The following is a 27,207-nucleotide window of genomic DNA, read 5'->3' as shown; positions in this document are numbered from 1 at the left end:
TGACATCATTGTGTGTGTGTGTGTGTGTGTGTGTGTGATTTTTGTTTGTTTTTGTGCGTTTCTGCCACGTAAACAAACCAAAAATGCATGTGTGTCTTTTACCTGGGAGACTCCCACAACTAATGCAAGTCTATGAGTAAAATCCGTACAGAAAACTTGAGCGTTCCCTGAAGAGAAATTGGCAAGCTGTGGTTTTGAAAAACGCTCCGCAGGTCAGTTTACATAGTGTTTAAAAAAAAAAGCACGGTGGCCATGAGTCTTATATTAATCCCATCCATTTTCCTTGTACTGTGAAATGCAGAGATTTGAACGCAGAGAAATCATGTTCCGTCCAGAATGCGAGTAAGGCTATACGCTGCAGTTTTGTTTCCCCATCGAAAAGCGCATAAAAAAAGCATGCGTTTTCGGTGCATTTTTTTTTTTTCCACTATATTCAATGGAAAAACGCAGAGAAGTGACATGCTGCTTCTTTTTTCTGCACCCAAAACTGCAGACAAAAAAGAAGCAACCTGCGCACAGCCTTTCTGATTTCTTAGACTTTGCTGGGGAAGGATAATACATTCAATTTATGGCAACAAACTGCACCCAAAACTGCATCAAAAACTGCACTGTGCGCACAGGGCCTAACACTATTAACCCTGTATCTGCATGCTAATAGCATTATCGGATATGATGGGTTCCCTTTAAATCACAGTGTCAACCAATTTTGCTGTGTTTTAAAGGGAATCTGTCACTTCCCCCCCCCCAGTTATTAGTATGGGCATAAAGGTGAAATTGGCCTTACCTCTATGGCTCCTGGATAAGCTGTTGTTTGCCAAAAATCCTTTTTTATATCTTCTATCTTTCAGGCTATGGGCCATGCCCTGCCTGAAAGATAAGCCTGCCTCCGATCTTCATGATATAGGATTCCTCCTCCCCTTCTCATCCCTGGTGTCCATGTGACGTCAGGTGTGCAGTCGGAAATCCCACGCCTGCGCGTTATGTCTGCCATCCCTTCCCTGCACTGTTCCACCTTTCTGTGGACACAGGCTTCAATTTTGCTGTGCGCAGGCTCCGGGGAGTCACTGCTGCTTCACAGTGCAGGGGACAGACAGCAGACAGAATGCGCAGGCGCAGGATTTCTAGCCACGCACCTGACAACACAGGGACTCTGAAGAGAAGGGGAGGAGGAATCCTGTATAATCAAAACCAGAGGCTGGCTACAGATGGAAGTCATCTTGACCAAAAAGTCTGAGTCAGGGCAGAGTAAACGGAAGAGGCAAAGACACACAGATACATGTGCTCCTGCTTCTAGTAAACAATTACCACACACAGTAATGGATTCATAGCAAGACTGCTCCGGTCTGCCCTCCCTGCAGCTGCCTCTGAGGATGTGCCCGGAATCTCTTATGTCTATGTGCTGTACTGTCTATGGAGACATCACGGCAGCCGGTCTACCCACCAGCTCAGAGACAACTGAAAATGAGAGACATAGGGAAGAGTCTAAAGAGAGGGAAAAAAATGCAATTTCTGCCCATTATGTAACTGGAAAACTGCATCATTCCTAACGTCCGGTACTTTTCTGACAGCTTCTTCTTCTTCTTCTGAAGTCACCAGAGATGATCGGCATGCTGTGTCCTGTCTGCACTTCTTATTGTCCTGTTCACTTGAATTTGTCCTACTTCATTTTGAATTGTGCTAACAAAAAAAAAAAATAGGGTGGCTATGTATAATGGCAAGGAGTACACAAGGAGGATCACGTGTAAATGGGAATGCAGCCTCAACGAGAGGAAGCCCAGGTGTGCGGCGGATCTCAAGGGGCACCGTCAGCCCACCACCACCTCCAACCAGTGTTATTAGTCATTTATCATTCCGGATTATAGTTTTACCTTATGTCCCGGATGTATTGTCATGTTTGCATCTTATTAGACATTTCATAGGTGTTTCCTGATAATTCTATTACTCATTTTCTGTGTTTTGTATTATATTACTGGTATAAATGTGAACTCTATTATATTTGTATGCGGAGTATTATGTTTATACAGGCACCTATAGTTTTCTATACTCTATGGTGTCAGTTTTTTCTTTATCGTTCCTTTGGGAGACCCAGACCTTGGGTGTTTAGCTTATGCCTCCGAAGGACACACAAAGTACTACACTTAAAAGTGTAGCTCCTCCCTCTGAGCTTATACACCCCCTGGTAGCCAGTCCTAGCCAGTTTATTGCTTTGTGTCAGGAGGCATACATCCACACATGCATTCTCATCTGATTGTTTGACTTTTGGAAAGAGTTTGAAGAAAAGCGGGTCCATGTCTGGACTCCCGACATGTCCCTTCTCACCCCACTGTGTCGGCGGTGTTGTTAAGGTTGATTTACAAGGTTGCAGCCTTACATGCCGCGCTCCTTCACCATCCCTTCTGGGCTCTGGCTTGAAGTGGGAGCCAGCACGGTCTCCATGCCTGGCAGGAGTCCGGTCTCCATCCACAGCCCCTTGAGGATTCTGTTGGACCGGAGCACTCATCCCCAGGGACATGGCCCTGCGTCTCAGCAGCTAAGTACCTGAGACGTTTATGTTGGGGGTCCCGGTTCTTTATTGTAAGGGGAGAGTATGCTGTTTGTGATTGTTTTTAACTTTTCCGGCGGGTTCTCTAGCTTTTGCCTGAGAACCGCGCCGATGGTGCCTGCTTGTCTGCCTCGCCGCTTAAATTTAGGCCCCGGCTTCGCCGGAGGCCTAGTTTCATTTTCCTGCCCTCGCATGTCACTCATGCAAAGAGACAGGTTCGGCTCCTCCCGGCGGCCGTTCTACACAGGGGAGGGACACTCCCCACTGCTGGGGCGTCCCTCCTTCCCTGCAGGTCTCTATAGCCCTCCAGTTCCCGCTCTTTTATAGGAACGCCCTCTTCTCAGGCAGAGTTCACTCTGCTCTGGGACATCCTGCATTCTGCATCTCTGCTGAGGTGCTGCGACTGGGGGACCGGGCTTCGGGATCTGGAGGGCACACAACACCGCGCTCAGCGGTCTGGTAAGCCACAGCCGGTCTCCGGTTGTGGACCTCTGTATATTCTCCCTGGGGTTCATTCTCTGCAAAGCCCCCACTCCAGCAGCATGTCTCACACAAGGAGCAAGGCTCCAAAGCTTTATTCTGCATGCACTGCATGTAAGCTCCTGCTGCCTGAGCCGAGCATTTATCCACACTGTGATGGTTGCTCTAACTTGGCGGTGCCACAGCCTGGAGTCTCACCCCCAGTGGTCTCTCAGGCTGCTGCTGCACCTGTGATTGAACCCCCGGCCTGGGTAGAGTCCTTTTCTAGGTCCATATCCCAGTCATTTGCTGAGTCCATGGGGCTTTTGTCCAGGACTTTGATGAATATGCATCAGCCCCCCTCACAGGGTGCCTCTAATACTCTTGACAGAGGATTCCTATCCTCTGACCTTCGTCCATCGGAGCTCACGGAGGATTCATCATCTGATCCCAGACCCCGTCCTTCTAAGAGAAGGCACAGGGTTTCCTCCCCCTCCCCATCCCACGGTTCTGATTCAAGAGCTGACTCTCAAGATGAGGAGGATGCCCTCACTGGGGGCTCGGAGGCTATGTATCCCATCGATTTCTCTGAGGGTGACTCAGATCTTAGTGATTTGATTGCTTCTATTAATTCTGTGCTGGATCTCAATTCGCCAGTGTCAGAGGAGCAACTCTCTTTGGCAGAAAAACATCAGTTTACCTCGCCTAAGAGAGTGAAGAGTGTGTTCTTTAACCACTCCAGTTTTCAGACCGCTGTGACTAAACCCAGGGCCTGCCCTGACAAACGCAAAGCGTGGTTCTGATGACCGGTTTCCATTTCCACCTGAGGTGGTCAAGGAGTGGTCTCACTCCCCAAAGGTAGACCCTCCGGTGTCTAGGCTCTCAGCCCGGACCGTTGTGTCGGTGGCTGACGGCACCTCACTTAAGGATTCCACTGACCGTCAGATTGACCTTCTGGCCAAATCTGTGTATGAAGCTGCGGGGGCCGCGTTTTCCCCGACTTTTGCAGCAGTGTGGGCTCTCAAAGCCATCTCTGCTTCTCTAGAGGAGATGCATTCCCTCACCAAGGAATCTATGCCTGAGATGGTTACCTTAACTTCTCAGGCTTTAGCTTTTTCATCTTATGCCATGTCTGCCATGCTAGAGGCTGCTCACCGCACTGCGGTGGCTTCAGCTAATTCTCTTGTTATCCGCAGGATTTTGTGGCTTCGAGAGTGGAAGGCAGATGCTTCTTCCAAGAAGTTTCTTGCTGGGCTCCCTTTTGCTGGTTCACGGCTGTTTGGTGAACAGCTGGATGAAATCATTAAAGAAGCTACTGGCGGGAAGAGTACTTCCATGCCACAAACCAAGACCAGGAAACCCGCCCAGGGTAAGAATCAATCGAGGTTTCGTTCCTTTCGTTCCTCCAACTGGTCATCCTCTAAGCCTTCCGCCTCGTCCGCTAACTCAGAAAAGGATCAGAAATCCAACTGGCACCCAAAAGCGCGTCCGCAGAAGACCGCAGGAGGTTCTGCCACTAAGGCAGCTTCCTCATGACTCTCGGCCCGCTCCAGCCACGTCCTTAGTCGGTGGCAGGCTCTCCCACTTTGGTGACGCTTGGTTAAAGCAAGTCTCCGATCAGTGGGTGAGAGACATCATATCTCACGGCTACAGGATAGAATTCTCTTCCAGCCCTCCAAACAGATTTTTTCTCTCCTGAGGCCCCGCCGTTATACCCTCAGGCGTCTGATGCAGGTGCTGGGTCAAATGGTGGCCTCCATGGAGGCGGTTCCCTTTGCCCAGTTCCATCTGCGTCCTCTGCAGCTGGACATTCTCCGCTGTTGGGACAAGCGGCCTTCCTCCTTACAGAGGTTAGTGGCTCTGTCGCCACGGACCAGGAGCTCTCTTCAGTGGTGGCTTCGACCCCACTCCCTGTCCCAAGGGCGCTCCTTCCTGACTCCGTCCTGGGTGATTCTCACCACGGATGCCAGCCTATCCGGCTGGGGAGCGGTACATCTCCACCACAGAGCACAGGGCACTTGGACTCCGTCCGAGTCAGCCCTTTAAATCAATATGCTGGAAACCAGAGCTGTGCTTCTAGCTCTCCTAGCCTTTCACCACCTGTTGGCGGGCAGGCACATTCGAGTCCAGTCAGACAATGCGACAGCGGTTGCCTACATCAATCACCAAGGCGGAACACGCAGCCGCCTGGCAATGTTGGAGGTCCAACGCATTCTTCAATGGGCGGAGGACTCCAAGTCCACCATATCCGCAGTCCACATCCCTGGCGTAGAAAACTGGGAGGCAGATTATCTCAGCCGTCAATCCGTGGACGGTGGCGAGTGGTCCCTGCACCCGGCAGTGTTTCAGTCAATCTGCCGCAAGTGGGGCACTCCGGACGTGGACCTAATGGCATCCCGTCACAACAACAAGGTTCCGGTTTACGTGGCTCGCTCCCACGATCCTCAGGCCTTCGCCGCGGACGCTCTGGTTCAAGACTGGTCCCAGTTTCGTCTGTCCTACGTGTTTCCCCCTCTAGCTCTCTTGCCCAGAGTCCTGCGCAAGATCAGAATGGAGGGCCGTCGAGTCATCCTCATTGCACCGGACTGGCCTAGGCGAGCTTGGTATCCGGACCTGCTCCAACTGTCCGTGGAGATGTCGTGGCATCTTCCGGACCGTCCAGACCTGCTCTCGCAAGGTCCGTTTTTCCGCCCGAATTCTGCGGCACTCAAATTGACGGCGTGGCTCTTGAGTCCTGGATTTTGACGGCTTCTGGTATTCCTCCTGAAGTAATCTCCACTATGACTTGGGCCCGTAAGTCTTCCTCCGTCAAGATCTATCACAGGACTTGGAAAATTTTCCTGTCCTGGTGTCGCTCTTCTGGCCATTCTCCTTGGCCATTCTCGTTGCCGACCCTTCTGTCTTTTTTACAGTCCGGTCTGCAGCTAGGACTGTCCCTCAACTCTCTCAAGGGACAAGTCTCAGCTCTATCAGTGCTGTTCCAGCGGCGTCTCGCCCGGCTGGCTCAGGTCCGCACCTTCATGCAAGGTGCGTCTCACATCATTCCGTCTTATCGGCGGCCCTTGGATCCCTGGGACCTTAACTTGGTCCTCACGGTATTGCAGAAACCCCCTTTCGAGCCCCTTAGGGAGGTTTCTTTGTATCGTCTTTCTCAAAAGGTGGCCTTTCTAGTTGCCATAACTTCTCTCAGGAGAGTCTCTGATTTGGCTGCGCTCTCCTCGGAGTCACCCTTTTTGGTTTTTCACAAAGACAAGGTGGTTCTCCGTCCGACCCCGGACTTTCTTCCTAAGGTGGTCTCTCCCTTCCACCTTAACAAGGATACTTCCTTGCCTTCCTTCTGTCCGGCCCCTGTTCATCGCTTTGAGAAAGCGCTGCATACTCTAGATCTGGTGCGTGCTCTCCGGATTTATGTGTCTCGCACCGCTGCACTTAGGCGGTGCACCTCTCTTTTTGTGCTAACCACAGGGCGGCGCAAGGGTCTCTCTGCTTCAAAGCCGACCTTGGCCCATTGGATTAGATCGACCATTTCGGACGCCTACCAGAGTACTCAGGTGCCTCCCCCGCCCGGGGATCAAGGCACACTCGACCAGAGCTGTCGGTGCCTCTTGGGCTTTTAGGCACCAGGCTACGGCTCAACAAGTCTGTCAAGCTGCCACTTGGACTAGCCTGCATACCTTTTCGAAGCACTACCAAGTGCATGTTCATGCTTCGGCAGATGCGAGCTTGGGCAGACGCATCCTTCAGGCGGCTGTCGCCAACTTGTGAAGTTAGGCTCCGCCTACTTCTTAGTTTTTTCTGTTTATTCACACCCAGGGACAGCTTTGGAACGTCCCAAGGTCTGGGTCTCCCAAAGGAACGATAAAGAAAAAGAGAATTTTGTTACTTACCGTAAGTTCTTTTTCTTATAGTTCCGTATTGGGAGACCCAGCACCCTCCCTGTTGCCTGTTGGCAATTTTCTTGTTCCGTGTGTTTATCACCGGCTGTTGTCGTGGACAGAGTCTCCGGTTGTTCCGGTTCTTACTCGGTTCTACTTGTGGGTGGCTATTCTCCTTCAGCTTTTGCACTAAACTGGCTAGGACTGGCTACCAGGGGGTGTATAAGCTCAGAGGGAGGAGCTACACTTTTAAGTGTAGTACTTTGTGTGTCCTCCGGAGGCAGAAGCTAAACACCCAAGGTCTGGGTCTCCCAATACGGAACTATAAGAAAAAACTTACGGTAAGTAACAAAATTCTCTTTTTTCGTGATGTACAATAAAGGTGTGTGTGTGTGTGTGTGTGTGTGTGTGTGTGTGTGTGTGTGTGTGTGTGTGTGTGTGTGTGTGTGTGTGTGTGTAATATATATAAATGAGATATAGATAGATATCTATCTCTATGTGTGGGGAAAAAAAAAAGTACATAATATATTACTGTATAAGCCGAGGTCCCTAATTTAACCATAAAACTGCGAAAACTTATTGACTCGAGTATAAGACTAGGGTGGGAAATACAGCTGCTACTGGAAAATTTCAAAAATATAAATTATCAATAAAATGTGCCCATCCTTTTGTGCCCTGTAGTAATGTGACCCATCCTTGTCCCCCCCTTGTAATACTGTGCTTATCCTTGTGTCCTTTAGTAATGTGCCCATCCTGGTCCCCTTGCAGCAATGTGCCCCATCCTTGGTCCTCATCCTGTAGTAATGTGCCAATGTATTCATTCTGGTCCCCTTTTTGTCACCCATTTATGCTGTGTCTCACACACACACACACACACACACACACACACACACACACACACACACACACACACACACACACTTATTCTTACCTGTCCTCCATTCCTGCGGTGTCCTCTTACCTGTTTCTTGTGGACCGCAGGCACACAGACCCCTCAATGATCTCGTCCAGTGCACGATGCTGCCGTCTACCATCATCTCTTTACTGCAGTTGAATGGTATGCGGCGCCACAAAGCATTCAACTGCAGTAAAGCGATGATGGCAGCATCGGACTCGATCATGCTGGGCCCTATCTGCTTGCGGTCCACAAGAAACAGGTAAGAGGACACCGCAGGAACAGAGGACAGGTGAGAATAATTTTCTGTGGGAACTTCACTTGCGTATAAGCCGAGGGGGCACGTTCAGCATAATAAAAATAGGCTGAAAAACTCTGCTTATACACAAGTATATTCCGTACTTATTTTTTTTGGTGGACCAATTTGTGTTATTCATCTTAGTGTACAAAGTAGGCGTGGGCAAGGTGAATTATCTGTTACATTTGGGCCTAATTTGTTCATTAATATTTTATTCTCTGAAATCGAAATAAATATATATTTTCCCTTTCTTCTAGGAATTATATACATATCTTGCCAACGAACTAAAGGGATTGGCGGCAAAGCATGACGAGAGGTTGTTGGATACTCCACACAATCCCATTTCGTTGGGTAAGTGTATGCAGTATATGTATTTCCATTATTACATAACATGATGGGCTCACGATTCTGCTAGGCTTTCATAGGATAAGAATATTTTACCAAATGCTGAAATGTCCCCCCCCCCCCCCCCCCTTAACGTGGGATACCAGCATCAGCAAAAATGCTATTTGCTTCCTTTCTATGGCGCCTTGCAGTTCGTCCAGCCTCTAAAAGGGGTACTCTGTTTTGCAAGAGCCAAAATCAGGGAATGTGAATGCCCGTCATCTTTTGTACCTTATTACATTATATGGAAAGAAGTGGTAAAGCTACCAATGTAAGGTTCTGTTCAAGCGTCTAATGTTGATGACTGATCTTCTGCATCTAAAAAATTGTTGTAGACGGTGTCCAAAACCAGATGAAGAAGGCTCCAAACGTCTTTATTCTGTCTTATACTAGATGTAATGAGGCATTATGTCTCATTCTCACATCCGTGTTTTATACACAAATGCGGGGAAAAGTTTTATAAATGGTACAAATGCCATCAGTGTTTTGTGTCAGTGTGACATCAGTGTGACCATTTTTACCACCAGTCTTTATGGCTGGTAGCTAAGAGCTAAATAAATGACAAAGCTTCTCCTATACTTTTCGATGTTCAATACATGCAGCACATGGATGGCACACGGTCATCCGTGTGCTATGTGTTTTTCATTGAGCCATGGACTTTTATTGGCCCTTGTCATATCTGTTGTAATCAGTGAGGGACCCACCAGTCTTTGTCCTACTGATTTAAACATTTGACATGTTCTATGAAAGATTCCTTTTCAGTGACCTCACTCTGCATTTCTCGTATATGTATGTATATATGTGTATGTATGTCTATATTATATTTTTTATATATACATATATAATATATTTTTATTCATACAGTGTCTGTGAGATTTCCTACATGTTATAACTGAGCGACACAAGCTGTGCAATGGTCATCAGCAACTGTGAAAACAGTTTTGTGTGTGTGTGTGTACAGTGTAGTGGGGCATGAGAGTGGACACGACAGAGCATAAAAATGAAACCTAGATATTATAGGACACCCTCCATTAACCATCTCAGATGATCACAATTTTTTTTTTTACCATCAATCAATAGTACAAGGGAAGAAAATTATATTCTATATACAGTTAGGTCCAGAAATATTTGGACAGTGACACAATTTTTGCGAGTTGGGCTCTGCATGCCACCACATTGGATTTGAAATGAAACCTCTACAACAGAATTCAAGTGCAGATTGTAACGTTTAATTTGAAGGTTTGAACAAAAATATCTGATAGAAATTGTAGGAATTGTACACATTTCTTTACAAACACTCCACATTTTAGGAGGTCAAAAGTAATTGAACAAATAAACCAAACCCAAACAAAATATTTTTATTTTCAATATTTTGTTGCGAATCCTTTGGAGGCAATCACTGCCTTAAGTCTGGAACCCATGGACATCACCAAACGCTGGGTTTCCTCCTTCTTAATGCTTTGCCAGGCCTTTACAGCCGCAGCCTTCAGGTCTTGCTTGTTTGTGGGTCTTTCCGTCTTAAGTCTGGATTTGAGCAAGTGAAATGCATGCTCAATTGGGTTAAGATCTGGTGATTGACTTGGCCATTGCAGAATGTTCCACTTTTTTGCACTCATGAACTCCTGGGTAGCTTTGGCTGTATGCTTGGGGTCATTGTCCATCTGTACTATGAAGCGCCGTCCGATCAACTTTGCGGCATTTGGCTGAATTTGGGCTGAAAGTATATCCCGGTACACTTCAGAATTCATCCGGCTACTCTTGTCTGCTGTTATGTCATCAATAAACACAAGTGACCCAGTGCCATTGAAAGCCATGCATGCCCATGACATCACGTTGCCTCCACCATGTTTTACAGAGGATGTGGTGTGCCTTGGATCATGTGCCGTTCCCTTTCTTCTCCTAACTTTTTTCTTCCCATCATTCTAGTACAGGTTGATCTTTATCTCATCTGTCCATAGAATACTTTTCCAGAACTGAGCTGGCTTCATGAGGTGTTTTTCAGCAAATTTAACTCTGGCCTGTCTATTTTTGGAATGGATGAATGGTTTGCATCTAGATGTGAACCCTTTGTATTTACTTTCATGGAGTCTTCTCTTTACTGTTGACTTAGAGACAGATACAGCTACTTCATTGAGAGTGTTCTGGACTTCAGTTGATGTTGTGAACGGGTTCTTCTTCACCAAAGAAAGTATGCGGCGATCATCCACCACTGTTGTCATCCGTGGACGCCCAGGCCTTTTTGAGTTCCCAATTCAATTCAATTCCTTTTTTCTCAGAATGTACCCGACTGTTGATTTTGCTACTCCAAGCATGTCTGCTATCTCTCTGATGTATTTTTTCTTTTTTTTTCAGCCTCAGGATGTTCTGCTTCACCTCAATTGAGAGTTCCTTAGACCGCATGTTGTCTGGTCACAGCAACAGCTTCCAAATGCAAAACCACACACCTGTAATCAACCCCAGACCTTTTAACTACTTGATTGATTACAGGTTAACGAGGGAGACGCCTTCAGAGTTAATTGCAGCCCTTAGAGTCCCTTGTCCAATTACTTTTGGTCCCTTTAAAAAGAGGAGGCTATGCATTACAGAGCTATGATTCCTAAACCCTTTCTCCAATTTGGATGTGAAAACTCTCATATTCCAGCTGGGAGTGTGCACTTTCAGCCCATATTATATATATATAATTGTATTTCTGAACATGTTTTTGTAAACAGCTAAAATAACAAAACTTGTGTCACTGTCCAAATATTTCTGGACCTAACTGTATATTTATTAATAATAATAATTTTTTTCTTCTTCTTTTTATATATATCATAAAAGTCCACTTCTTTCTTCTCCTGGAATGATCTTTCATTCTCCATTCTTGGGTAAAATCTGTCTTCAGTGAATATAGACTTTCCCATTACAGAGATAGATAACAGTTGGTGCTGATAAGATTCCGTGGAGGAAGGAGCGGCTAGTTGCAGATACAGACATTTTGCTGGAGTTAATGTGAAATGTCAGTTACACTTTAATCAGAGTAACACTTGGTATCCGCTTTCTATTTTTGTTTCTTACATACGGTAGATATAGGGGTTTTCCGGTTTGGAGCTTATAGCTGTCATAGAGGGCAGTGATTTGCTCTGGACCCTTTTATCCAGTGTAGCGGGACGTTGCAAAGTACAGTACAGTTCTGCTCTCTCCAGAGGACTCCAAGCATGTTAGTTATTTGAACAGTCGCCATGAAAGGCTTTACTTTCCCTGCAGAGGGCGCCCATAGGGAAATGTGTCTGCATGGATCGCCTGTCCCAGACTCAGGTGCTCTTTTAAAGGGAACCTGTCACCAGGATTTTTCCTTTATAAGCTGCCGCCACCACCAATGAGCACTTATATACAGTATTCCAAAAGCCCATGCCACGTAAAAACGTAGCACGTTAAAAAGAACCAAAACACTTTTTATTATACTCCCATAAGGGGCGGTCCTGTCCTATGGGTGTCACTGCTCTCAATCTGGTGCCTCCTCCATGTTGAGTCATCGCTGTCCTCCTGCCCAGCTCCATGTGGATGATGCGCCCTGCATCATCCACACAAAGGCCTCCTTTGCGCTCCTGCGTATGCACACTTTGATCTGCCCAGCTAATTGCAGATCAAAGTATTGTAGTGGGCATTTTTTTTTTTTTTTATCTATCCTTTCACCTGTGCATTACAGTACTTTGCTCTGACCTCAGCTGACATCAGATCAAAGTACATATGTGCAGGAGCACAATAGCAACCTCTGGAGGTGAAGCAGAACATGTCATCCACACGGGGCTAAGAAAGAGGACGGTGATGGAAGGAAGAGAGGAGGCACCTGACCGAGAGCAGCGACACCCGTCAGACCAGACCGCCACCTAGGTATTATTAAGGTGTTTTTAACGTTCTACAGAGAGACCTGTGCTCTTATACACAGTATTCTAGAACTCTGTATATAAGAATTACTGGTGGTGGCCGCAGCTCATAAGGGAAAATACTGGTGATAGGTTCCATTTAAAGGGAATCTCACCCCCCCCCTCCCCATCTGAGAGCAGCATAATTGTAAAGACAGAGACCCTGATTCTAGCGATGTCACTTACTGAGCGGTTTGCTGTCATTGTGATAAAATCACTGTTTCTCTGACGCCTCATTGGGGGACACAGGACCATGGGTGTTATGCTGCCTATCCATAGGAGGACACTAAGTAGATGCAAAAGCATAGCTCCTCCTCTGCAGTATACACCCCCTGGCCGGGCCAGGCAGCCTCAGTTTTAGCTTAGTGTCTGTAGGAGGCACTTCCTTTCAAGGTTTGTTATTTTTTGAAGGCGACTATTTCCTTTTGGGACCGATCTCCCACTACCATCAACGGGCGGGAACGTGGAGTGTCGCCTCCACGTACTCCCTCCTGCGACGCTGGACGACTGGTTCCACAGACACCGATTTTCCAAAGCTCAGGGTAGAGGCCTGTGCCCCTATAGCCCAATTCCTCAGCCCCTCTTTGCAGGCTCTGAGTTGAATATGGCACCGGTGTGACCGGATACAGCAAGCTGACTCTGCTATTTTCACTGCCTGGACTGAAGCACTGTTTAAGGTGAGATCCCCCCTGACTGGTTTCCCAGACAAAGGGAGAAAAGAAGGTGCAGGGAAGGGTCCCAGGACTGCAAACTGTCAGAAGCTTGAATTTACAGTATTTATTATGAGAAAGTCCCTTGCTGATTGCAAGGAGGAGAGCCCCAAGGATCCTGAACACACAGTGTTAACTTTTCTCTAGCTTGCTGGCTGGAGGTGGGGGGAAGTCAATCCTGTTTGCAGAAAGTCCTGCACAGATAATTTCCTGGTGGCAGGGGGAGGGCACAGAGCTCAGGAAGTCACTGTTTATTTGCTCTAGCAGAAAAGCCGGCTGATAACTACACCAGTGACAAGCTGTGTGCTGACTGGAGGGAGAGGGAGGAAAACTGTCAATCTCCCTTCCCGCCGTTTTTAACTACCCACAGCTGACTTTTTCTTAGCGCTCTTTTAGCGCTAAGCCCCCCCCCCCGCGCCACGATAATCCCCGCCCCCTATTCTTGGCGCTCTTTTAGCGCTAAGCCCCGCCCCCGTGGTCACGATGAGCCCCCCCCCACTCCCCGCCCCTCCTCAGGAAAGTGTGCGAAGATCTCCACACAGAGGTAACCGTTCAAATCAGAGCTTACTCCTTCCTGAGGACGCAGGGCCATCGGCTGATTCTGGTGAGGTGCTTGCTTCACTTGTAGCCCTGCTGAGCATTGCTCTTCCTCCTGGCATACTCCTATTAGTAACATGCAGAATTCTAAGGGCACTAAGAGTGCTAAGGCCCACATAGTCTATTATTCAGCCTGCACTGCCTGCCACGCTGAGCTACCACGTAAACACACCTCTTCTCTCTGTGAGTCCTGTGCCCCTATAGCCCCCCAAGACTCCCCTGTCACCACCGCCGCAACCGTCAGCCCAGAGCCTAGGGCTCCCAGCCCACCGGAATGGGCACAACGAGCGGTACGCTGCCTTCTACATCCTCCTGTCTCGCTCCATTCGATTCAGCATGAAAGTGCTCGGCAGGATGGTGGCGGCTATGGAAGCAGTACCCTTTGCTGAACTGCACCTCCGCCCACTGAAGCTAGCCCTTCTAGCGGCTTGGGACAAGAGCCCCTTCTCCCTGGACAGACATCTTCACCTGACGCCTTCAGTCAGGTACGCACTCCGCTGGTGGCTTCGGTCCTCATCCCTTTTGAAGGGGAGATCTTTTCTCCCAGTGAACTGGCTGGTCCTGACCACGGACGCCAGCCTCCTAGGCTGGGGAGCAGTGTACCGGCACCACACTGCTCAAGGACGTTGGACGCCCCAGGAGTCTTTCCTACCCATAAACATCCTGGAACTCCGCGCGATCTTCCTCGCGCTCAGAGCGTTCTGCCCTCTGCTAGCGGGTCGTCAGATTCGAGTCCAATCGGACAATGCGACAGCTGTAGCCTATATCAATCGGCAGGGAGGCACCCGCAGCGAAGCGGCTTATCTCGAGGCCCACAAGATCCTCAGCTGGGCCGAATCGACGGGATCAGTGATATCAGCGATACACATACCGGGGGTAGAGAACTGGGCAGCAGACTTTCTAAGTCGCCAAGGCCTGGCCGCCGGAGAATGGTCTCTCCACCCAGATGTGTTTCTGCACATCTGCACTCTCTGGGGCACACCAGACATGGACCTAATGGCCTCAAGGTTGAATGCAAAGGTAGCCAGGTCACGCGACCCGCAGTCCAACGGCGCGGATGCTCTAGTCTGCTCCTGGCACCACTTCCGCCTGCCTTACATATTTCCACCTGTACCCCTGCTGCCGCAGGTAATCAGGAAGATCAAGGCAGAGGGAGTCCCGGTGATACTGATAGCACCGGACTGGCCCAGGCGCGCCTGGTACGCCGAATTAGTACAAATGCTCGCAGACGCACCGTGGCGCCTTCCAGACATCCCAGACTTGCTGACCCAAGGGCCCATTTCCCATCAGAACTCCAGAGCCCTGAAGCTGACAGCATGGCCATTGAGACCTGGGTACTAACAAGAGCGGGATTCTCCCCCACGGTTATTTCCACCATGATCAGCGCCCGAAAGCCTGCTCCATCCCGCATTTACCACCGTACGTGAAAAATCTTCCTTTCATGGTGCAGGGAAACTAACGTCCAGCCTATGCCTCTGGCCATCCCCAGAATTCTAGACTTTCTACAGTCTGGCTTGCAAGCGGGGTTGGCTCTCAGTTCCCTTAAAGGGCAGGTCTCAGCGCTCTCAATCTTCTACCAATGCCGCCTGGCTCAAAAACCGCAAGTCAAGACCTTCCTCCAGGGCGTTTCCCATCTAGTTCCCCTGTACAAACGGCCGCTGGACCCATGGGACCTCAACCTCGTTCTGGACGGTCTCCAGAGGTCTCCCTTTTGAACCCCTCAAGGAATCCTCCCTTGCTCTTCTGTCCTGGAAGGTAACATTCCTGGTGGCAATTACGTCCATCAGACGGGTTTCGGAGCTAGCAGCACTCTCTTGCCGTGAGCCTTTTCTGATCTTTCACCAGGACAAGGTGGTTCTGTGCCCCCTTCCGGACTTCCTTCCAAAGTTTCTTACCCCGTTTCATTTGAACGAGGACATTGTTCTGCCTTCCTTTTGTCCACACCAAGTTCATAGGGTGGAAAGGTCTCTGCATTCGTTACACCTTGTCAGAGCTCTCAGATATTACATATCCAGGACAGCCCCCTTAGGAAAACGGACTCTTTGTTCGTCATTCCTGAGGGGCCTAAGAAGGGACAGGCAGCTTCAAAGGCGACTCTGGGTCGCTGGATTCGCTCTGCGATCCAGGAAGTCTACCGCTTGCAACTCAAGCCCATTCCTAGTGGGCTGCGGGCTCATTGCACGCAAGCAGTTGGCGCTTCGTGGGCCATTCGCCATCAGGCTTCAGTGGAACAGGGGTGTAAGGCTGCAACCTGGTCTAGCCTACATACGTTTTCAAAGCATTACAGAGTCCATAGCCAGGTTTCAACTGAGGCAAATCTGGGTAGGAAAATTCTGCAAACGGCAGTAGAGCACCTCTCTCAGTAGGCGCTCCAGGCTGTCTGGGACTGGTTCCTAGTCCTTGGGTTGTGTTGTCTTCTTTTATTTTTCCCACCCATGGACTGCTTTAGGACGTCCCATGGTCCTGTGTCCCCCAATGAGGCGTCAGAGAAAAACGGATTTTTGTGTACTCACCGTAAAATCATTTTCTCTTAGCCATCATTGGGGGACACAGCACCCACCCTTTTGCCCTGTTGGGCCTTGGTTCTCTCAGTACCTTATTTGGTTATGACTCTTCTTTTCTCATGTTCCTCTGTTGAGAAGTTTTTACTTTTTTTTTTTTTTTTTTTTTTTTTTTTTTTTTCTCCTACTGCTTGTGTACTAAAACTGAGGCTGCCTGGCCCGGCCAGGGGGTGTATACTGCAGAGTAGGAGCTATGTTTTTGCATCTACTTAGTGTCCTCCTATGGATAGGCAGCAATTACACCCATGGTCCTGTGTCCCCCAATGATGGCTAAGAGAAAACGATTTTACGGTGAGTACACAAAAATCCGTTTTTTCTCTGCTGCAGATCTAGCAGTTAGTCCAGCATATTCATGATCTTTGTATATCTGGCAGCAGGACAAGTAGTTTTGTAATTGTAATCTACTTCTGATTAAATTGTGATTTTATCAAACTACAGTAAACAGCCCAGTAAATGACACACTGCTGGAATCCGGATCTCTGCCCCTATGTTATGCAGCTCTCAGATTAGGTGGCAAAAACCCGGTGACAGATTCCCTTTAAATCTAATTCTTGATGTATCATGCTTCATATTCAGATAAAATGCTAGAAATAAGTGTCCTCCTGGATCATTCTGTTCTGTGCTCGCTGACTCTGCCTGCAGTGAATCTGTATTATCAGCACAAAGGGATGTGCAGTAAGCACTTAGAACGGACGTAATGGTTTAGTACAATCGATGGATCCATTTCTTTATGGCGCTGTGTGAATGCCGAACACAAATGGCTCCTGATACTTACTTTGTGCTGTGTGACATGAAGCCTATTAATGCTGTATAGTATTCAGCTGCAGGGAAATGGCTGTCAGCGCCTCCGGAGATTCTGCCATTTGCGACAAACATTTTAAGATGTTTCTATCACACCTCCTCCAATTTTTATTTTTTTTTTTATTGGTGGGAGGGCTGAAATGTATGCACTCCAATTCCATTTATGCTGTTTATCTCCTTTCTGAGATGTTCACAAAAAATAAGGTGACCTAAAGTTGTAAGCTTTTTGGTGCAGAATCTACATTTTGGGATACAGAATATAATACTTCTCTGCAATCCAGACCTGTATGACTGGTCTAAGAAAATGTGCCGGTAACATCAGACGACTGCCTCTGTTCTACATATGTGTGCGTGTTCCTCCATCCACAACTGGACAAGGACATCCTCCCCTGAGTGCTAGTCCTCCCCTGAGTGCTAGTCCTCCCCTGAGTGCTAGTCCTCCCCTGAGTGCTAGTCCTCCCCTGAGTGCTAGTCCTCCCCTGAGTGCTAGTCCTCCCCTGAGTGCTAGTCCTCCCCTGAGTGCTAGTCCTCCCCTGAGTGCTAGTCCTCCCCTGAGTGCTAGTCCTCCCCTGAGTGCTAGTCCTTTCCTGAGTGCTAGTCCTTTCCTGAGTGCTAGTCCTTTCCTGAGTGCTAGTCCTTTCCTGAGTGCTAGTCCTTTCCTGAGTGCTAGTCTTCTCCTGGACAGGCCCAATGATTTTTCTCATACACAAAAAAATGGAGCGACTGACGTGCTAGTTTGGTGTCCCCAAATTTTTGGAACCCATTACCGTATTAATCAACATAAAAATATACAGTCTGCCTTGCTATTTGTCAGACATATAGCCTTGTAGGTAACACATCTTCTTTCTCCCCTATAACTACGAAGCCATGTCTCTGAAGAACCTGAGCCAGGAGGGCAGCTCGGCCATCACACAGCTCGGCTCTATGCTCTTCACAAGACAAGTGTCCGGTGCCCGGTGAGTGGTTTCTTTTATATAGCAGATAATCCAAGCTTTCATCGAAATGAACGTGTGTGTGTGTGTGTGTGTGTGTGTCACCCCTCTGCTGCAAATGGTATATAGAAATTGGGGATGAGGCGCTGTCCCAGATCCTACCTGCCAATATATTTGTAGAGGTTAGTCCAGGAGAGGCCATGAAATTAGGATGGGGTCCCAACAAAGAAGGGTCACCTTGCCGTGGTTGTTGGGCTCACATGACTTGACCTATTTATGCACTAAGTAGCTTCATTTTACTGTATATTCCATATAGCATTATTGCAGTTTATATTTCACTAGAAGGTGGCCCAATTCTACGCATCGGGTATTCTAGAATTTACGTATTGTGTAGTTAATGTATGATTTTTGTTATATATATATTAGTGTTGTTGTCTGTAGTTACCAAGTGTTTGTGTAGGGGCTGTACATGTTCTGGGTGTGGCGGGGGGTGAGAGCGGTGTTGTTTGTGTGTTGCGTTATTTGTGGAGCGCTGTGTGTCTGTATCGTTTGTGTGTGTGTTGCGCGGTTTGTGTGTGTGTGTTTTGGGGGGAGGTATGTTTTGTGCAATGTGTGTTGTGCGGTATGTGCGTATATTTGTGTGTGCCGCGGTGTTTGTGTGTTGGGTGTTGTGTGTGTGTGTGTGTGTGTGTGCGGCGTTGTCTGTGTAGGGCAGTGTTTGTGGTTCCCAGTGTGTGTGTGTGTGTGTGTGTTTTGGGGGGAGGTGTGCACCCCCCATCGTGCTCCATCCCTCATGCTGCGCAATCCCCATCGTGCTCTATCCCCCATGCTGCGCACTCCCCATCGTGCTCCATCACCCATGCTGCGCACCCCCCATCGTGCTCCATCCCCCATGCTGCGCACCCCCCATCGTGCTCCATCCCCCATGCTGCGCACCCCCCATCGTGCTCCATCCCCCATGCTGCGCACTCCCCATCGTGCTCCATCCCCCATGCTGCGCACTCCCCATCGTGCTCCATCCCCCATGCTGCGCACCCCCCCCATCGTGCTCCACAGTCACACATCAGACAGTATACACGCACACATCTGATCGCATACACTCACACACACACCCCACTTCTCCCTGTGCCCACCGGTGGGCGGTCCCAGCAGCTGTGCTGCACGCCGTGCTCCTCTGCCGACACTCACAGATCCGATCGCATACACTCACACACACACACATCAGAACACACTCACACACTGACGATATCGCACATACGCGCTCACACAATCATAACATCCGGAGATACCACATGCTTCCGGCCATGTGATCCTCCGGCAGGTCCTGGAAGCTCACTGCATGCACAGTATCGCCGCCGAGAAGCAAGCGATATCACGGGATGTTGTGAGTGTGTGGATGCGATCTGATGTGTGTGTGTGTGTGTGTCTGTTCTTATGTGTGTGTGTGTGTTCCGCCGCTGCAGGACCTTGATGCGCTCACCTCGGGGCGAGAGGCCATTCCATGGGGGGCGGAGCCTGGGCGAGCGGCCAATCCGTGCGGGGGGGCAGAGCCGAGGCAAGCGGCCAATCCGTGCGGGGGGAGGAGCTGAGGCATGCGGGGGGCGGGGCCATGGCGAGCCCAGCGGCCAATCTGCTGTTTGTCACCGTAAGGACATGTCACCGTAAGGACACAATTTTGGAGCAAGACAGACAGACAGACAGACTAAGGCAATTATATATATATATAGATAGCCTAAATTCATAGAATAAAGCTAAAAAAAATCCAAATTTCATCTCACTTGTCATCTGTGCCGCATCTGTTTATATACCTCAGCTGTTATTAAAATGTACAAGACCAAATACAGTTTCTATGTTAACCCCTTTTAAGGACCCAGCAATTTTTTTTTTTTTTTTTTCTTTTCTTTTTTCCTCCCCCCAAGAGCCATAACTTTTATTTTTCTGCCCACATAGCCATATGACGTTTTGGTCTATACATCGATGCATTGCTACCCACGACTCCTCTGTGTATTTCTGATGAAGGTCTGATAGACCGAAACGTCAACATTTTTGTGACTACACAGAGTCTTGTTTAATAAATTTCACCAACATTCTGAGTGCTGGATTTCTTACTTTATTTGTATGAACGGGGTTAGACATTATCCGTGCACCATCTCTATTTAATTTGGAGTGCTGTTCTGCTACTGTCAGTAGTATTGCTCCACTTGCAGCAGAGCGGAGATGATACAGAGGCAGATGGTGACTGAATAACACAGCCACCTGTCCCGGAAATGGGGCAGGCTCAGCTCCTGTGCCCACTCTATTCATCTGTTGCCGATGAGCACAATACATTTACAGTGCTCATTGTTAAGGTCTTACAGAATTGCAACGTAGTCAGAAAGAATATCCGATCCCGTATGGATCAACCTTCTAGCATTTGACTTGTATTTATCTTTGCATACCCATAGACTTAAATGCATATTAAAGAAATTAGTGCATGCTGAGAGTTCTTTTTCATGGGCAACACTCACACTCCTCCATATAATATAATTCAGCCCACCATAGTCCTCCCTATATTATAATGCACCACCCATAATCCACCATGTAGAATAATTCACCCCCATGGTCTTCCATATAGTATAATTCACCCCACCATAGTCCTCCATATCTACTTACATAATCACCAGTTTTGTCTGTTCTCCTATTCCGTCATGCACCACGCCACTGTCAGTTGCGCAGGCGCAGTCGAACTGCCCCTGTGCAACTGACATAAACGTCACCCGCAGCTCCACCCGCGGCTCCGCCACCCCCGCACATTACATTACACCCGCGGCTCCACTTCATACTCCCGCACAGCAGAGTCCTGCAGACACAGAGCAGAGTCCCCTGGAGCAGCAGCTTCTGATCATGTGACTGATCACATGACAGTGACATCACTCAGGTCCTGTAAGCACATGGTTGCATCTAGATTGGAGTGGATTTTTGAGTATCTCCCTGCAGCCTCCATTCTAGACAGTTCAGTGTGTGTGTGTGTGTGTGTGTGTGTGTGTGTGCTGAGTGCATAGCAGAGCTGTGCGCGCCTGTCTGTGTCTGTGCGCGCCTGTGCCTGTTTCTTAGAGCTGAGTGTATAGCAGACAACACATACAATACACAAATGCAGAGGAATGACGTACAACAGATATATTGGAAAGCGCAGTCAGTGTGACACATGTCCACTGCTCCTGTCAGCACCACTAAGCAGAGATAGATCTTCATTTCACCTCACTGCCGATGCGATAACATCGGGCCTATTTCTAGTAATATAATATAATTCACCCCACCACAGTCCTCTATATAGTATAATGCACCTCCCATAGTCCGTCATATAGTATAATTCATCCCCGAAGAGCCTTCCATATAGTATAATTCACCCCCGCATAGCCTCCCCCACCATAGTCCTCTATATAGTATAATGCACCCCTCCAGTCCTCCATACAGTATAATTCACCTCCCATAGTCTGCCATGTTGTATAATTCACTATCCATATAGTATAATTCACCTCCTATAGTCTGCCATGTAATATAATGCACACTCCTTAGTCCTCCAGATTGTATAATGCATTCCTGATAGTCCTCCATGTGGTGTTATGACCACCATTGTACTCCCTAATGTAAATAATAAATAACGCGCCTCTCCTTGGTCCGCCACTGCTCCGGTGTCCATGGTAAGTGTTTTGCAGCTCTGCATATCTCGGCACAATGGGCGTGTTTTAGAGATGTCATTACACTCTGTGCTGAGACACCAGTTTTCAGATGCAGCGAAAGAGTGATGGAGGAGGTAGTGGAGTGCTCTCTTTTATCATTGCTTTCAACTCAATCAGCATCTAGGATTCTGATACAGTTGAATGTGCTATGAAGGCGAGGGGTGTCGGCACTGGCACTGGGCCCCCTGACTCATGGACCCCATAGCGACCGCATGGTCTTCTGCCGTTGGCAATATGCCACTGTCCACCATTCTTTTTATACAGCTAATCCTTATAAGTATTTTTGTTTTGTTTTTGTTTTCTCTCATTTTACCTCCTGTGATCTTTCATTTGAGGGGAGTCTGAAATGTGACGTCACAGAAGGACGGCCCTGCTGGACCGGGGGAATGGAAGGAGATCTTATAATAAAGCAAATTATAAAAATGGTTAGAACGTAAAGACAGGGAAATTTCCCATGAAGTAACAATTCTGGAACTTGTCCTCTTTAAACTCTACATTGTTACATTCCTGTTATTCATCCTGAATGTACTAATAAGTAAGTTGACATCTGGGCTGTGCAATATTTTTTTTTTATCAGATATCAGAGGGGTGTGTCCCTACTCAGTCTGGCACGGTGGCTCAGTGGTTAGCATAGTGGCTCAGTGGTTACCACTACAGTCTTGCAGCGCTGGGGTCCTGGGTTCAAATCCCACCAAAGATAACCCCTGCAAGGAGTTTGTATGTTCTCCCCGTGTTTGTGTGGGTTTCCTCCCACACTCCAAAGATCTACAGATAGGGAATTTAGATTGACAACACTGTCCCCATTGGGGCTCACAATGTATGTAAAGCGCTGCAGAATTAATATAGCTATATAAATGAATAAATATTGTTCAATCAGTGCTGACAGTGTCAGTTTTGCAGGAGCACACCCCCAACTGGCAACACCCAGATGTCCAATTACTCATATATCTTATAGGAGGAATAACAGAAGAACATCAAACATAACTATTCTGGACCAGCTTTTTCTTAGAATTCTATCTCATGAAGAATATTTACAACACTATACCTGTCCGAGATAAGTCCTCTGTAAAATACTGTCTTTATTGAGTTTTCTTTAACATCTGTTGGAAAAACTGCTGTATCTACATGTCGTGCGCTCGCCAGCCTCATGGATCATATTTAGCTGAGACGGTAATGTCTCCGTAGTGCTGGGAAGTACAGCAGCTGATCCACATCCGACCTCCAGGCTAGTAAACACATACAGGACACGGGAAGGTGGTTTGTTATTTTAACGTCTCTCCTATAGGATCCGACAGTAAGATGTATCTAATATTACCAAAAACTCAGTACGTCAGGAGGTCACCACTGTGCCACGTGTCACTGTACTGTATGTAGAGGTTATCAGTCCCGTCAGACCGAGCCGTGGATTCTCTGTGATCAATAAGGTATCACTGATCCTGTGCACAGAATATTGTCTTTTTTTTCATTGTCCCTCTGCTTTCTAAGTGAAAAGTTATGAAACTTTCCACATGATCTTCAATGAAAGCATTTTCTACCATTTGCAAAATTGCTATAAGTGTTTTATTGCAAACCCCCCCCCCCCCAAAAAAGTTACAAATCTGTTACAGCGTGTGATCAATTCTCTCTGCTATACCCTCCCTTCTCTCTGTGTTAGAGATAGCAGCAGTGAGAGGTGAGGGGTTGTACACTTATCTCAACAGTGAACAGCGGATAATGTATTCACAGAGGGAGGGAAGAGAAAACCAAATAGGTCATGGAAAGCCCATGAAGATAGAAAAAAATTCAAAATAGAAGTTGTGCTGATTAGTAATGGGTGAGCGTGCTCAGCACTGCTCATTACTTAATCAAGCATCGGAGTGCTCGGGTACTCGCAGAGCTCGGCTGAGTATCATGAATGCTCGGATTTTTTTTTGTCCGTGAAACTACGACCACACAGCACAGGCTTGCTTCACTGCATGATGTGTGCAGGCATCCCAAGGAGAGCCATTCGCTGCCTCTGAATGTCTCTCCTGGGAAATAAAACAACATTCTCAAACACAGTGTGACCAAAAAAAAAAACCCTGGCAATGCTCCGTTTATGGCTAGGTGTATGTGGGTGAAGACCCGAACAGGCCGATCATTGACTTTCCATAATGCTCGTTACTCGTGTCTAGCTCATCTGGGCGTCTGACCAGCTCGAATCAAGTAATGAGCATTTTAGTGCTCGCCCATCAATAGTGCTGATACCTAGTGCATACTAACTAAAGAATGTATGTCGAACACCAATGGTGTGAACATGGTGCAAGACTCAAAAACATAACTATACAACACCATTGGTGTTCCAGATGTACATTCTTTCATTAGTATGCATTTTCTGTCTGAGAACCCTGTCCCCCCCCCCCCCCCATAGCCATGTGTCTCACTTCACATATATAGCTTGGTCCCTTGCTTCCCATACAGAGCAAGTTTTTTTAACTGCAGATGAGGTTACATATAGGCTAGGGACCCCAAAAATAGAGATTACCTTGGCATAGTTTTAGGGCTTGTTTACATTGATCAATACAATGGCTAAACATCTCTCATTCCTATTATTCATAGCAGTTATGCATATTCCATTTTCATGTTTTTCACTTTTTCAGATAGTCCATTGTATATTCACAGTCTAGTATTCCCATAGCAGTTTTTGCTTTTCATTATTCCCATATACATTGTGACTGGTGTGCAACCCTTTATCCTATTGTATATTATTTTCAGGGGATGTCTTATTTTCAGAGAAACTGGGTATATGAAGATACAGGCAACCTGTCACCGGATGTTCAATATACTCCTCTAATGGTCGGTGTGGAGCAGACGGGTCAGGTGGGCATCTCCGAGTCCCGAACTGAGCCGCCCATCCGACCCGTCTTCTCCGCACCGACCGTTAAATAAGTATTATGAATATCCGGTGACAGGTTCCCTTTAAGGGTAGAAAGTAGCACCTTGCACGCGCAGACCTCACATCCAGCCTATATTATTGGGAGAGACACTTGAACAAGATAATAGTGAAGGAATTAAAGTCATGCATTTTTATGTACATAACTAGCTGTAGTACTTGGCGTTGACCGGGATAGTAAAAAAGTCTGCCCCCCTCTCTCTGTCCCCCACTCCCCCTCTCACCACTGAATTCATAACTGACACAGAAGCGTCTAAGAATGTCCTTTGTTGCCTATAGCAACCAATCGGAGCTCCTATTAATTACCTGTAGCATACTAGAAGCAGAGCTGTGATTGGTTGCTATAAGTCACCTGATAAATATCCAAGCCAACTGTCATTAACGGCCAATGTATTACTTCACACATCCAAACAGTAAGTAAGCATTTTCTTTGGGCAAATAACTGTAAAGCGTAGGGCCAAAATTTCCCTGCAAAACGGTCTATGACGTTCCCTGAGTCAAATGAGGTGGCTGTGCAAAATGTTTTGATCGTAAATGCAACGGTGCGGATTCCTTTTAAGGGACTTTTTTTTAGGTAAAGTTAGCCACTAACTTCTTTAAACCATTTCCTATGCCAAAGGGGTCCGCATAACCTTTTAAGGCTTTCTGTGTTTTTGTGGAATGAGAGAAGCGTCCTAGGAATGAGATTTGATTACCACGGCTAAAGACAATAGAGCGCAGCTCATAAGGGGAGATTAGAGAAAACAGACTGAAATGTTGGAGAAAAAAAATCTAGAAATGAGTAAATCGATTCGTAGGATCCTTGTCCAACAGCGATATTGGTAGTTTGTGGCCGCTAGACAGGAAGCCTGTGAATCTCCTGCTAAGCACCATAATCCCTGGCGCCTCTTCGGTTTTGCTGGCTTAGTGCAATGTCATCATTGTGGCTATTAATCAGCAGTGGTGCCGGGACTGCCGGCAGATAGGAGGCGGTACGGAGAGCTCTCATCCAGCAGCCACAAATAGACAACATGGCCGCCTGAGGTGGTGCTTAGCTTATACCTTTTATATAAAGCTGGACTGGGAAGAAGCGCAATAGGGTCTTACCCAGTAACACAGGATAAATGTAATAAGGGAATCTTCTGACCTTTTTTGAGTTGTGAAACTGACAACCATATATTAAGCTTGTAACCAGCTGCAGCAGAGTCCACGAGCTGAAGAAGCCAAAAAGCCCCTGAGGAACACTGATAATGTGCAACTGTTACTGCGCTGCTGAAGATACGACACACATCCAGGAGAGGTATAATAGAAGGTGGTTTAATTCAATTTCCTTTTGAAGTGATACCCTACTTCTTCCTCGGGGAATACACCAGTTTTGTGGATTTCCTGAGGAAGAAGTGGGGTACATCTCGAAATGCGTAGAATTAAACCACCTTGCATTATACTCCTCCTGGATGTGTTTTGTATCTCCAGCAGCGCAGTAACAATTCCACACTAAGGCTATGTGCGCACGCTGTGGATTTACCGCGGATTTTGCCTCTGATTTGCTGCAGAAAATGTGTCTAAGATTGCTGCAGTCATTCCCCAGCAAATCCTATGGGTTTTAAAAAAAAACAAATGCTGTGCGCACACTGCGTTGTTTTTTTATACCCGCGGATTTTCCGCTGCGGAATTAATGAGCATGTCACTTCTTTTCTGCAAGTACCTGCGGTTTTTGCCATAGATAATGGTAAAAATCCGCGGGAAACCACGGTAAAACCGCATGCGGATTTCGTTGCGGTTTTTACCGTGGGTGCGGGATTCTTTAAGAGGGTCTGGTTTTTCCTTAAGAAAAAGGCACTTTCTAGTGCGCACATGTCCTAACAGTGTTCCTTAGTGGCTTTTTAGCTTGTACCTTTTTGTTTCAAATACATTTACCACCTTCTGAAATGCCAATCTGTATAACTTTCTTGTAGTTTTACCTTTCTTCTCTTGTGCCTTTTCCAGGGTTGTGCCACTAGGAACATCACAGACCGTCAGTGGATATGTGTTCAAGGGTTTTATGTCTCACAGCGATGACTATCCGTGCGCCTACCTGAATGCAGCCTCAGCCATTGGCATTAAAAAGCAAGATATTGACCTGTTCATCAAAAGATTGGACAAATGCCTCCGGCAATGTAAGAAGGAGAAAAACGTGGAGGCCGTAGCTTCAGATGCTTCACTGAAAACTGAGAAAGATGTTACAGAATTAACCAAGGATTTGACGGCTTCTCTGCAGGTGGACGCGGAGGCCTGACGCTATGTAGAAGCTGAAGATCCAGATTGAAACTGCATTGCAGGCAGCCGCGTCCACGCTTCTCATGAATTATGTGTCGTAGGCTGATAAGAATGCTAATTCCTGCTTTGTTTCATAACCTACACAATTTGGAAGAAAATTAGACCCTTTCCACTGATGACTCATGCGTTCATTAGGCTGTCTGAATTATTCTTTATTTTCGGTAAGAAATGAATCCTGGTAAAGCCGGCTTTATATAACATTTCTCAGAAAGAAGTGCCTTTTACCCGCGTATTCTCACTGCGCAGTGATGCGTTACATGTTTTTGGTTTATTTTATAAATAAATAATTTTGTTATTATTTATTTTATTTATTTATTTATTTATTT

The 27,207-nt window shown here is 47.2% G+C and overlaps 1 protein-coding gene across 3 annotated transcripts in view; it reads left to right on the top strand.

Moving 5' to 3' along the window:
• Positions 1-27,179, top strand: part of SEPSECS (Sep (O-phosphoserine) tRNA:Sec (selenocysteine) tRNA synthase) — a 70,073-nt gene extending 42,894 nt beyond the window's left edge. For all 3 annotated transcript variants that reach the window (XM_075333698.1, XM_075333704.1, XM_075333693.1), the window contains exons 8-10: positions 8,327-8,420; positions 17,890-17,980; positions 26,552-27,179. In XM_075333698.1, the coding sequence (XP_075189813.1) occupies positions 8,327-8,420; positions 17,890-17,980; positions 26,552-26,840 (474 nt within the window). In that variant the 3' untranslated portion in view covers positions 26,841-27,179. The remainder of the gene's footprint in view (positions 1-8,326; positions 8,421-17,889; positions 17,981-26,551) is intronic.
• Positions 27,180-27,207: the final 28 nt, after the last annotated feature.

The sequence above is a fragment of the Anomaloglossus baeobatrachus genome, chromosome 1 (genome assembly GCF_048569485.1).
Source record: "Anomaloglossus baeobatrachus isolate aAnoBae1 chromosome 1, aAnoBae1.hap1, whole genome shotgun sequence".
Classification (NCBI taxonomy): domain Eukaryota; kingdom Metazoa; phylum Chordata; class Amphibia; order Anura; family Aromobatidae; genus Anomaloglossus; species Anomaloglossus baeobatrachus.
This window is presented reverse-complemented; position numbering and strand designations above follow the sequence as displayed.